This window comes from Balaenoptera musculus, chromosome 7 (assembly GCF_009873245.2).
Source record: "Balaenoptera musculus isolate JJ_BM4_2016_0621 chromosome 7, mBalMus1.pri.v3, whole genome shotgun sequence".
NCBI lineage: Eukaryota > Metazoa > Chordata > Mammalia > Artiodactyla > Balaenopteridae > Balaenoptera > Balaenoptera musculus.
Window position 1 is genome coordinate 1 of NC_045791.1, and position 12812 is coordinate 12812.

The window sequence follows — 12812 nt, forward strand, 5'->3', positions numbered from 1 at the left end:
ATAAGAGAAACAATGATTACTGCACATATTGTCCTTGTCACACTGCATCTGTTGAGTAGAATTTCCATTCCAAGTGTTGTTTTCATCTTCACCATCGTCTTGAGTCCTCAATCTGTATATCTTGCCCTCCTTTTTCAAGTCTTCCCCCCGTTTCTCCAGCACTCTTTTTCTGACTGGTTCCCTTTTTTCTGAGTTGCTAGAGGATGCAAGGTTTGAGGATTCCAATGATGCTGCTCTCACCGAGGTCTGTGCAGGAGGAGGATTACTAAATAAGAAGTTGCTAATCAATCTCCAGATGGCAAGGAATGGGTAAAGGACTGTCCCCAAGAATGTCCAAAAGTCGCCACTGGAAGAATGTACCATGGATGTAGTTGGTCTTCCTGCTGGCAACAGTACCACTGAAGCACTTGGGGCAAGTTCCAAATCCAGTAATTTCTTTTTATAATCTTCTTTGGTAAATTCCCTCCTGGGAAACATTGTTGCTAATGAAAAATTACCGTAAGTGTTGCCAACAGTCTGTGCAGCAAACTGCCTTGCTTCTTCTAGAGGAGCATCAGAAGGGAACTGATTTGTGAAGGAAGAACCATCAGGAAGACGGAATTGAATTCTCGCAACACTGCTTCTTTCTGTTGTGGAAGAGTCTCTCTTGACTTCCATTTCTGCCTGTTTGGCCAGCAGGGCAGCAGCTTTAGCAGCTTCTACTTCTTCCTTTGTCTTTGCAAAACGAGCAGCTCTCTCTGCACGGTCCAGTGCAATCTTCTGTTTTATACGCTCTCGAGCTGCCCTATCTTCTGCCTTTTCTCTGTTCCTTTCCTCTAACACTCTTTTTGTTAATTCTTCTTCTTGCTTTCTTTTATAATCCAACATTTCTTTTCCAGTTTTCCTCCTCTCAATTTCCTCCTTAATCTCTCTCTGTTCTTCCTCTTTCCTTTTCTCTTCTCTCTTTTCTTCAAGGTTTTTGGTTAGTCTTTCCACTCTGACGGTGAGCTCCTCTGTAGGTCTCTGATTTGAACATCCACCAGGCTCTGGAGACACAGTGGCCTGGCCTGAAATTTCTCCTCCTGTTGCAGAATCTGACTTTGTATCAGAAGTGGGTGGTGTCTCACAGAGCTCTACATTTCTGGACTGACAGTTTTCAGAAGTGTTGTTCTGATCAAAGGAGGTGGATGGAGTAGAGACTGAACTTTCTCACTGGCCACTATTTGCCACTGATATTTCACCTTTTAACGAGTGCATCTGCCGGACTTTGTGGATTCTGGTAACAAGTTCATCTGCAGGAACACTTCCTGCTATTACTTCCAAGGGAATTCCACTGTCTCCAATAAAGAGACTGGATGGAACACACACTACAGGATAGATCTGTGAAAACTGTAGGCAGGCTTCACTTTTGGTATCGATTTTCACAGCAACAAAACTGTTTGAAGATGCTTCTGTCACTTTCTCATCTTCCCAACTTGCAGCCATCTGTGTAGCCTGTTCATCATCACCTGCCACGAACACCACGAAGACCGCGCCGCTCCTCTTGGCCGACGCGATGGCGGCCGGAATGGCGCCCTGGAACCACAGCATCGCTGCCCTCGGGCACAGGCGCTCGCTCGGCGTGTTGCCGCCTCGGTCCCGGAGCCGGCCCCGCCCTCTCCGTCTTTGGGCCCCCGCGGCCCGCCTCCGGCTCCGCACCGGCGCGCGGGCCCGTCAGCGGCTCCCAGGACGCGTGAAGCGCGCAGGCCGCGGCACGCCCCGCGACGCATGACGCCACGCGTCGCCATTGGCAGCGCGCCCCCATCCTTTGTCTCATTGGCAAGTCGGTGCGTGCGGGAGCCCGGGAGACCGCAGGCCCTGCAGTCCCAGAAGTGGAAGGAGTGCCCCAGTTTCTGAACCTTCAGGACACACAGATTTTTCCATCTTCCTTATGCTATTTTGGATGTCCCTCTCTCTCTAGTTTAGGGCGGTGGGGCAGAAGGGCTTCCTTTCCTCAAGAGATTTGGTCTATATCAACAAATCTCCTCCCTTTTATCTTTTCGGTAAAACCCTCAAAGCTCTTCTGAGGATTTGGGCTTTTGGAAAACAAACGCTAGAAAGGCTTACAGGCTCTCTCGCTTTTATGCCCTATTTTCTACCTTTCCTGAGTAATGGAGTGCCAGTTGTATGCTTAAAGGGGAGGGAAAACAGAGAGGGGAAAATTAGGTAATAGTCTCAAAATACTGTTCAGGCATGGACCATGCTTCAAGTCCAAATGTTTTAACTATTAGGGCAGCGGTGCAAGGAATTCTGGAAGCCTTGAAAAGACAGGGTGGAGCAGAAACAGGTCATGGAAGAGGTGGCACTTCAGAAGAGCTTTGAAGGTTGCTAGATGTAATTTCAATGTAGATATATTCCAGACAAAGGGACCCACATGAGCAGAGGTATTGAGGTGGAGATTTACAGAACACACTGGAAGAGTTTTTTCCAATCTTCCAAGCTTGATCTCATTGCAGCACTCATAGCAAATGGGGTAAACAGAGGCAAGCTGCTGTGGCCTTGGCCATCCTGAGTTCCACCTGGCCACCCTGAGGCTGAAGGGCTCTATAACTTTGCACACCTGTAACCCTCTTCTGGCACACAGAATGGCATGCTGACTTGGGGGCATCAGACCAGAATTGGTTATACAGTTTGACCAGTCTTCGATTTATCAAGAACAGTTATTTACAGATCATCTCTGGGCACAGAAATGATCCATAAAGTCAACCACGGTAATGGGGTAATCTCACCACAATATCTCACCATTTTCACCCCACTGGTAGGTCACCACATCGGCTCTCCCACTCATCATGTGATTTTTCCTCTCAATATCCAGACACTCACTCCGAACAGTGACCAAGTCTTCCCCATGAACCCTCCCAAATTTGACAAGATCGAGGACATGGCCATGATGACCCACCTGCACGAGCCAGCAGTGCTGTACAACCTCAAAGAGCGTTACGCAGCCTGGATGATCTACGTGAGTACCCTTCAACCTCTCTTTATTCCATTTCCTTCTCTTAGTAAAGTCAAGATCCATAGGTTGAATTTTCTGATTTTCTCAGACCTACTCAGGCCTCTTCTGTGTCACCGTCAACCCCTACCAGTGGCTGCCGGTGTACAACCCTGAGGTGGTGACGGCCTACAGAGGCAAAAAGCACCAGGAGGCCCCGCCCCACATCTTCTCCATCTCTGACAACGCCTATCAGTTCATGTTGACTGGTGAGTAATTTCTTTAATCCATATTTTAAAAAATAGTTTTAGTGAAGTATTCAAGTCCTTTAACTGCACTGGTTCTTAGTTAATTACTCGAGCCCTTCACAGGCTTTGGTCATCCAAACGGTGCAATGACCAAAGTGACCTCAGTAGATTCAGAGGATGTCAGGATGGAAAGCCAGGGGCGCAGTATCTTCCATTACCAGTCACGGTTCTTAAGCCAGAGCTTGGGACTGAAGCCACACTAAGTACATGCTTCTCTGGGGGTGGATGTGAAGCACAAGGAGATGCGCTGCCCCCACCTCCAAAGAAACCCCCAACAGGAGCACACTTGGAAGAGAGACTATATTAGTAGCCACTTAGGAATGCAAAGTTGGAGAAATGGGCACAGCAACTTCCCTTCACCTGTTTTCTCAGGCTCCCTCTTTCTCCTCCTTAAATTTCCAGAATAGCAGATGAAATAGCAGAGATGTGGTAATACTGTCACCCTTGTCATGCCTAACATCACTTCGGTCTGTTCCACTTTCACCTGATTTGACTTGGTGCAGAGAGAAGAAGTAGAAGCAAGCATCTGAGATCTGAAGATGCTTAAAAGTCATCCAGGACAATGTTGCCCAAACTTCAGCCATTCCAATGTCACATTCGCAATCCTGGCCATTTCTGCATATTTAAAATCTTTCCTTATAGTGACTGAAGTTCCGTCCATTTCAAAAAGGAAGAATAGGGAATTCCCTGGCGGTCCAATGGTTAAGACTCTGTGCTTCCACTGCAGGGGACACGGATTCGATACCTGGTCAGGGAACTAAGATCCCACATGCCACGTGGCGTGGCCAAAAATAAAAATAAAATAGGAACCGAACAAATCTGCCCTTTGATCTGGAGGAAAACTATTTTTTAAAAAAAGGAAGAATAATATCACTATTAGTATTAGTTTCTTAGGACTGCCGTAACCAAGTACTACACACTGGGTGGCCTAAGCAACAGAAATGCATTGTGTCACAGCTCTGGAGCCTGGAAGTCTGAGATCAAGGTGTCAGCAGGGTTGGTTCCCTCTGAGGGCCGAGAGGGAGAATGTGGTCCAGGCCACTCTCCCAGCTTCCGGTGGTTTGCTGGCCATCCTTGCCATCCCTTGGCTTATAGAATCATCACCTTGATCTGCACTTTCATCTTCACATTGTGCTCTCATCTGTCTCCAAATTTCTCTTTTTATAAGGACACCAGTCATATTGGATTAGGGGCCCACCTACTCCAGTATGACCTCATCTTCACTAATTACATCTGCAATGACCCTATTTCCAAATAAGGTCACATTTTGAGGTACTGGGGGTTAGTTAGGGCCTCAACATATTAGTTTGTTGGGGGGAACACAATTCAACCTATAACACTCTTGTAAATGGAAAACCACGGTCACTGTCCACAAGTAGAAAGTAAAGGTGAAAGAAAAAGGCAATGACAACAAATCAGTGTCCATAAATTCTAATTAGAAGCTGTGGCTTCTTACAAGTTCGAAGTCTGAGACTTGCTTTCTTTGTTGAAAAGGGAGATAAGAAAGCGCTATTGAGGAGGTAAAGATCTGTGAACACGAATAACTTCCACACTGTGGGACTCACCGTTCACTTCCCATGCTGCCCACATTACACATCCAGCATTTGGGAAATCTGCACAAATTGTCTCCAAGAAGATTCGACATGCCCAAATCATCACACCACTAGTTAATGGCAAAGCCAGAACTAGAACTCATGGGCTCTGTCTACCCCCAATGTTGCCTGATTTGTATATCCTGCCTGTATGTTGTTTATTTATTCTGTCCTGCTTCCTTCTGCATTTCTAGATCGAGACAACCAGTCCGTCCTCATCGTGTGAGTAACCTGTGTTGTTGCCATGATGACTTGGAAGGGGCTGTCCATTCCTTCTGCTCTCCTTTAGCTCACTTACTTTTTAAAAAAAATTTATTTTATTGAAGTATACTTGATTTACAATGTTGTATTAATGTCTGCTGTACAGCAAAGTGATTCAGTTATACATATATATTCCTTTTCATATTCTTTTCCATTTTGTTTTATCACAAGGTATTGAATATAGTTCCCTGTGCAATGCAGTAGGACCTTGTTGGTTATGCATTCTATATCTAATAGTTTGCATCTACTCATCCCAAACTCTCAATCCATTTGTCCTCCATTCCCCCTTTCCTTGGTCCCCTTGGCAATTACAAGTCTGTTCTCTATGTCTGTGTATCTCACTTTATTTTATTTTATTTTACTCTATTATATTTTATTTATTTTTGGGTGTGTCGGGTCTTAGTTGCAGCACTCGGGATCTTTTGTTGGGGCGCGTGGGCTCTTCGCTGTGGTGTACAGGCTTCTCTCTAGTTGTGGCAGGCGGCTTTTCTCTTCTCTAGTTGTGGCACGCAGGCTCCAGAGTGCGTGGGCTCTGTGGTTGTGGCACGCGGGCACCAGAGCACGTGGGCTCTGTAGTTTGTGGCACGTGGGCTCTAATTGAGGCGCGCAAGCTCAGTAGTTATGGCGTGCGGGCTCGGTTGCCCCACGGCATGTGGGATCTTAGTTCCCTGACCAGGGATTGAACCCGCGTCCCTTGCATTGCAAGGCGGGTTCTTTACCACTGGACCACCAGGGAAGTCCCTCTCACTTACTTTTTTTTTTTTTTTTTTTTCCACTTACTTTTAAATCAACAGCGGAGAATCCGGGGCTGGGAAGACAGTGAACACCAAGCGTGTGATCCAGTACTTTGCAGCAATTGCAGTCACTGGGGAGAAGAGGAAGGTGCAGCGGCCGGGCAAGATGCAGGTGAGCAGCTTCCTGCACCTGGAAGGCTTGCTGGAATGAGTATAACTGAAACCCCAGGTGAGCCCCAAGTGTCCGCAGGGCTTTGTGCTCAGCAGAGATGCACAGCACGAGGTCCTGCCCCAGGGGGTGTTTACGGGGCAAGGCAGGAAATGGCTCCACCTTGTGGACTCGGGCTCTAGCACCAGCTCCAGCAGCAACAGCCGAGTGACCTTGAACAACTCCACATCCTCCTTTGGCGAAGGAATGGTTTAGGCCAGTGGTTCTCAAACTGGAGTGCACGTCAGAATCACAAGGAGGGTTCGTTAACAATGGATTGCTGGTCCCCAGGCCCAGAATTTCTGACTGAAATTCCTGTCTCACATTCAAAATCCTGGCATGTTGCATTTCTGTCATGTTCCCATTGTTCATGCCCTGTCCAGGGATCACACTTTGAGAACCACTGGGCTGGACAGTAGTTTCCAAACAGCTCTGAAGTCAGAAAGGCAAGCAATCATGTGGGGAAGGGGGAAAGGTGAAAACTCTGCTTTCTATAAGTGGATTTCTACGTAATAATTCTCACAAAATATTTTATGCAACTTAAACATTTTTTTTGAGAACCACTGTTTCTATCATATGGGTCACTTTCATTGCTCACAGTCTGTTTCTACTTCTGAACCCGAATACCTGTATAAATGGGTCCTGGTGCATGCAGGAACAGAGGTCTATATTTTACAAATCCATAATTTATAATAAAATGTTATCAGAGAAGAAAGGCCATCTGGGAGATTGAGAGGTAGCGGGTAGGGCTCCAACCTGGAATCTGGTGTGGCCAGAAGCCACTTTGATGCTGTGCTAAGACTCCTTCTACGATGGGACCTTGAAGCCTCCTTGGGTGGGGTGGGGATGGCCTGTGGGTACTCAGCACAACTGTACCTGCCACCAGCCTGAGCTGGGCGACATCTCTCCCTGGGACCTTCCCAGAGCATCCACACTTTTGAGTCACTGGGAAGTTACTTCGGAAGACGTCCAAAGTCCTCTCTTTTCCTCTTCTCACTTATTATTAGGGAACCCTGGAAGACCAGATCATCCAGGCCAACCCCCTCCTGGAGGCCTTTGGAAATGCCAAGACCGTGAGGAATGACAACTCCTTGAGATTCGTTAAGACTCAGTCCAATTGTCAATGACCCCCAGAAAGAAAACCCTCTCCTCCAATGCTGAATATGAAAAATGGCCACATAAACTAGGATATACCTGGCCTTAGTCTACCCCCAAGCGCTTCAGATCAAGCTGCCCAACCGGGATATTCTGATAACCCTTCAAAGAACATTTTGTCTTATTCCCAGCCGAAGGAAGATTTAGCTGTCCTTCCCTAACAAATCAGCATCACCTCAGAACCTCCTGAAGTCACAAGGATTCAAGATTCAAATTCCACAAGTACAAAATGACTTCTCTATGCTAAAATTGGTCTCTTCAGGTGGAAGCATTTTAAAATACATAAGTCCATTGAACAGTATCCACTGACTTATTAGCCATGAAAACCTTAGTGTGAAGTTAGTTAGCAGATCTGACCTTCTCCAAGTCAGGAGGTGCTGGGAGGAGGGAAAACCTGGTGGAGGCAGCAGAGCTCAAAAATTGGGAAGAAGTTGAAACTGAAGATACTGAAGGATACGTCCCATCCTTCAATGTTTCACTTAGGATTAGCTCAACCAAAGAGGCATTTACTTCCGACACTGGCAAATAAACAAGTATCCAGTCTCCTATCTAATTTCACTGGCCAGTAGAGCAAGTACCCAGAGGCACTTGCATTCAGCAGCTAGAACTCCTGAAGAGCGAACACATAATTCACATAAACCTACACTGGTCCTTCATTAACTCTTCTTAGGCTTCATTCAGAGAATACTGAGAATACTACTGAGGATGTACTACATTCCAGGGTCTGTGGGTGAACAAGCAAGGCAATATTTTTGCCCTCCAATTGGCTCACAGAGTGGTAGCGACCAATTAAGCAGATGATGTAAGAAGGGAGTATATACACACACATATATACTATATATAATTTCACCCCTCACTCCCCAAGATTGGGGGAACCCAAGTGCTGAGTGGGTCTTTGGGGAGCCAGGAGGCCTGGCCTGGGAGCTAGGTTTGCATGCAGTAAGTAGTAAGGAAAACTGAGGCAAGAAATCTCAGAAGTAACATCCAGAGGCAAAAAAGAAGTCAGATAGTCCAACCAGGTTATCAGTTCAAAGGTGTTACAAAGAGTTTGAGCAGGATAAAGACCAAGGAGACAGTCGGGTGGGATGTGGTCCCAAACAGAGACTTGAGAGGGAGCCTGCAGGCATCCCCAGAGCTGTGGGAACAGGGCCAGGTGCTTTGGGCAGAGCTACCTGAGTCTTGGCTGAGCCGGCGTGGGGACCAGATGCCAAGCAAACAGAGAGGAGGAAGGTCCTCATGCTTCTGGCATCACCTCCTCCGTGAGCCTACACAGCCCACCCATCCTCAGTGGTACCTAACAGAAGCTGGCTACAGTACCATAGAAAGAAAATAACTGTGTTTTTCAATCTGTCTTTGGACAGGGGACGTTCATTCGCATTCACTTTGGAGCCACAGGAAAGCTGGTGTCAGCGGACATTGAAACCTGTGAGTCCAAACACTCTATCTGGCACCTTGGCTTTGGCCACAGAGGCATCTCCTGGGGACCCTAAAATCACATCGTTTTTTGTTATCTTAGATCTCTTAGAAAAATCCAGGGTGGCATTTCAGTTATCCCGTGAGAGAGGCTATCATATTTTTTACCAAATCATGTCAAACAAGAAGCCGGAACTTATGGGTAAGTTCCTTGGTTATCATTCTCATCTTCCAAATCGATCACATTGGAAAAAAACTCAGTCAGTTGTGCATAAGATGCTAAAGGGATCCTTCTGCTTCACAGACCTGCTTCTCATTTCAACCAACCCCTTTGACTTCCCCTTTGTGAGCCAAGGAGAGGTCACCGTGGCCAGTATTGATGACAGTGAGGAACTGTTGGCCACTGATGTAAGTATTTTGTGTGTTTATTTACTTACGTAAGGAATTGTTGAATTTATGAACTGAGAGGTACCCATGATCTCAGGAGGAAGCTGGGATGCAGGGATGCTCAGTGATTAGACCCAAGAGCTCAGAGAATTAGTACAGATCACACCCCTCCCCCACTTGGTTCCATTTCAGAAGATTCCAGGAAATGGGAATACAGAAAGTTCTCCAAAATAGGCCTTCAGTTCCATTCTCCAGCTTTTTAGAGTAAATGTTTGCATGGATAAGGTCTTTAAAGTTTTTGTTGGAAGTTTTCAGGGTACAAAACCATCTACATGGTTCTTTTAAGAAAATCTAGAAAATACAGAAAAGTCTAAAGCAGGAGAAAAACAGTCCCGCTCTGCAGCAGCCGTTCCATTCCTCCGGTTACCTGCCACCTCGGGCTCACAGTAGGCACCCACCTCCTCAACACACCTGTCAGGCCTCTGGCCTTTAGCTTTGGGGAGTATCTCCAGGGTCAATAACCATAATATTAACTAAGTGCATTGAGCACTCACGCATGCTAGGAACTGAGAAAAGAGCTTTGCCTCAACAAAACCTCTGGGATCAGCACCACTGCTACCCCCGTTTCATAAAGGTAGAAGCTGAGTCTTAGAAAAAAAACACACGATTTGCACGAAGACAGTTTGTAAACGACGGTCTGAACCCAGATCTGCCCAAACCCAGAACTTGCATTTTTAACCCTAACCCCTAACCCTAAACCCTAACCCTAAACCCTAACCCTAATTGTCTAACCCTAACCCTAACCCTAACCCTAATTGTCTAACCCTAACCCTAACCCTACCCTAACCCTAAACCCTAACCCTAAACCCTAAACCCTAACCCTAAACCCTAAACCCTAACCCTAACCTTAACCCTAAACCCTAACCCTAAACCCTAACCCTAACCCGAACCCGAACCCTAACCCTCTAACCCTAACCCTAACCCTAACCCTAACCCTAACCCTAACCCTAACCCTAAACCCTAAACCCTAAACCCTAAACCCTAAACCCTAACCCTAAACCCTAACCCTAAACCCTAAACCCTAACCCTAACCCTAACGCTAACCCTAACGACCCTGACCCTGACCCTGACCCTGGCCCTGGCCCTAACCCTAACCTCATAGTGTTGCTGACCCTTCCATTGATATAATTGTATGTAATTGAACTTATTCAATAAATCTATTAAACATCTGCCCTCTGCCCAACACCCTCCCAGGTGTTGGAAATGCAATGAAAATACTCCATAAGATGCGCACCTGGTGGGCACATTGTTAACAAAAGGCTTTTTACATTTTCACCAGTAGTTTCTCCTTAAGGTCATCACTTGCCAATTAATGACCATGCTGTTTAGGAAGCTCATTAAAAACCCAGGAGTCACGGTTCCCGGCAGGCTCTCCCGTTCTCCCTCGGGCACTCTTCCACCCTCTCTAGGTTTCAATTTCCTCATCTGTAAAAACACGGGCATCTGACTATAATTCTTTCCAGGAACTCGAGCCTATTCAGAGAGGAAATAGCTAATCTGGTTTTTGGATGATAGACCAAAAACCAGATTTAAACAAAAATATTTCATTGCTGGTTTTCATTCAAACAGACAGGTATAATGAAGGAAGGAATCCCCCTGGCCCTCCAGGAGTTGCCTGGGGACTAGTCTGCGAAATATATATACATCAAGAGATGGCTCTGAGCTGGAATTCTACAAAAGAAGAGTAGAGCAACCCAGTACAGCTTTATACCCCCTCAGCCGCAGGAGGAGAAAGGCTGCAGGCTACTGAAAGCCAGCAGCATTGACAAATTAACTCCCCCCAGCCTTTGCCAAACTACAGCGGTATCTCTGAGTTCTCTGTTTCCCTCTCTATTCTGACTCTTTTCTCAATAAATGCACATTTCTTAATATAGTGTCACAGTGAAAGCAAAACAGACCTTCAATTTTCAGACCTCAATTTATAAAGCAAAGGTTCTGGGGGTTTTGTTTTTAAATTAAAGGACCACATAATTTGAAAATTGTACAGGTTCTAATTCTTCAGTTCCAAGACACCAAACACACTGCATGCAGTCCCCATGGAAAGGCCCCTCTCAGCAGAAGCGCCACCGATTCCACAATGAAAGGGCAGCAAGGTGCCCTTCTCCCTTCTCTGCTGCCTGGATGGCCCCCATGTTTTTCAATCCATGCCCCCTGGCAAGTTTCTAAGGTGCCATTCTGAGACCCTTCCCTTTCCCATCCCAGCAGGTGGCCAAGGGCCGGCCAGGGCTGGAGACGTGCAAGAAGCAGAGCTGGGCCAGCTGGCCAGAGTGGGGTTTGGGGGTTCTCAGCAGGAGAAATCACCATGCAGGATAAATCCCTTGGCCTTGCCATAAGCCAAGGGCAAGTCTCTCAGGGCTACGGGCCCTCTCAGGTTCTCCTTGCAGATACCTCGCGTGGGGCACTTGGCTACTTGGGAAAACTGCGCGGGAGCAAGCTTTACATCAGCAGATGTTTTGTAAAATTGGACGGGGTAGGCTCGGGCCTGTCCTCAAAGCCTCTACTCAAAGGCGAGCCCTTCCTGCGGCCGCCAGGTTAGGGGGCTCCGCGACTGTGCCGAACAGCTCTGGTGTGAGTCGTGGTTCCCTCCTCCACCCACCCCCACGAGCCCCCGTCCCCTTACCTGCGGCCCGCGGCCCTCCGCTCCGCGCTCGGATGCCGCTGGGGTGCCAAGGACCCACGGGAGGGGTCGTTCCCGGCCGCCGCGCGCTGGCTCCCTGGACCCGCGCCGGCTCGCCGGGGGCCGACGGCGAGGACCCCCAGGACGCCCCGCGCCAGGTGCGCTCTGGCCGGGACGCCCACTTCCGGGAGAGGCGCGCGGACCGCCGGCGCGCTCAGGTGAGCCGCAGCCAATGCCGAGCGAGACCCGCCCCGCCGGCGCCGCGTCCGCGCGGCACAGCACGGTCTCGGCACTCCGGGCACGGGCGCCTGGGGCCGGGCGTCCCCTCTCCTGCGAGCGCGAGGCAGGAAGCGGCGCCCCTGCGAGGCCGCTAGCGATGCCCCGGCGCGCGGGCCCCTGCGGCGCGGAGACCGCTCCAGGCTGGACTCAGCGAGGCCAAGGCCGCCAGGACGAGCGCTTGCCGGGACCCGGCTCGGGCGGCGGAGCTGCAGGCCCCCGCAAACAACCCAGTTTTTTAAATGGAAAAAGGACTTGAAAAGACCCTTCTCCAGATAAGACATACCATGTCAAAACCATGCCCAAAAAAAGCAGAGAAGACATCAAACTTCATAATAGAGGCCAAGCCTTAACCAGATGCGGTTCACCTAAAGTGGTGACGCTCATCATTCTTGTAGGGTCCACACATTATTAACAGGCACCATGGGAAGGTTATATTAGGAGCCACTGTGTCTTGGGTGTTGTGGATGACCTGGCTGTAGTAGAAACAGTGGGATTTCTGAATTCTAGTTTCCCACATCAAACCACCAAAACCCTGTTAGAACTAATAAACGAATTCAGTAAAGCTGAAATCAATACACAGGGTACAAAATACAAAGGGTACAAAATCAATACACAAAAATCAGTTGTCTTTCTACACACTAATAATGTGCCATCAGAAAGAGAAATTAACAATCACATTTACAATTGCATCCAAAAAATACCTAGGAATAAATTTAACTGAGAAAGTGAAAGCACACCTGAAAACTGTAAGACACTGATGAAAGAAACTGAACAAACACAAATAAATGGAAAGATAACCAGTGCTCATGTTTGCAAAGAATATTCTTAAAATGTCCATTCTACCCAAA

The 12812-nt window shown here is 47.7% G+C and overlaps 2 protein-coding genes across 2 annotated transcripts; one reads left to right on the plus strand and one right to left on the minus strand.

The window, feature by feature from the left end:
- Window positions 1–20: 20 nt before the first annotated feature.
- LOC118897773 (UBX domain-containing protein 4-like) lies at window positions 21–1637 on the minus strand (the record flags this gene model as incomplete). Its single annotated transcript, XM_036857083.1, is given in 1 exon segment — window positions 21–1637. A coding segment is annotated over 1 exon segment (1549 nt), but the record flags the coding sequence as incomplete, so codon positions are not given.
- A 108-nt stretch (window positions 1638–1745) lies between these two features.
- On the plus strand, window positions 1746–11486 carry LOC118897774 (myosin-13-like; the record flags this gene model as incomplete). Its single annotated transcript, XM_036857084.1, has 10 exons — window positions 1746–1805; window positions 2834–2977; window positions 3063–3219; window positions 5045–5072; window positions 5906–6017; window positions 7061–7153; window positions 8570–8633; window positions 8725–8823; window positions 8926–9029; window positions 10638–11486. Coding segments are annotated over 10 exons (918 nt in total), but the record flags the coding sequence as incomplete, so codon positions are not given.
- Window positions 11487–12812: the final 1326 nt, after the last annotated feature.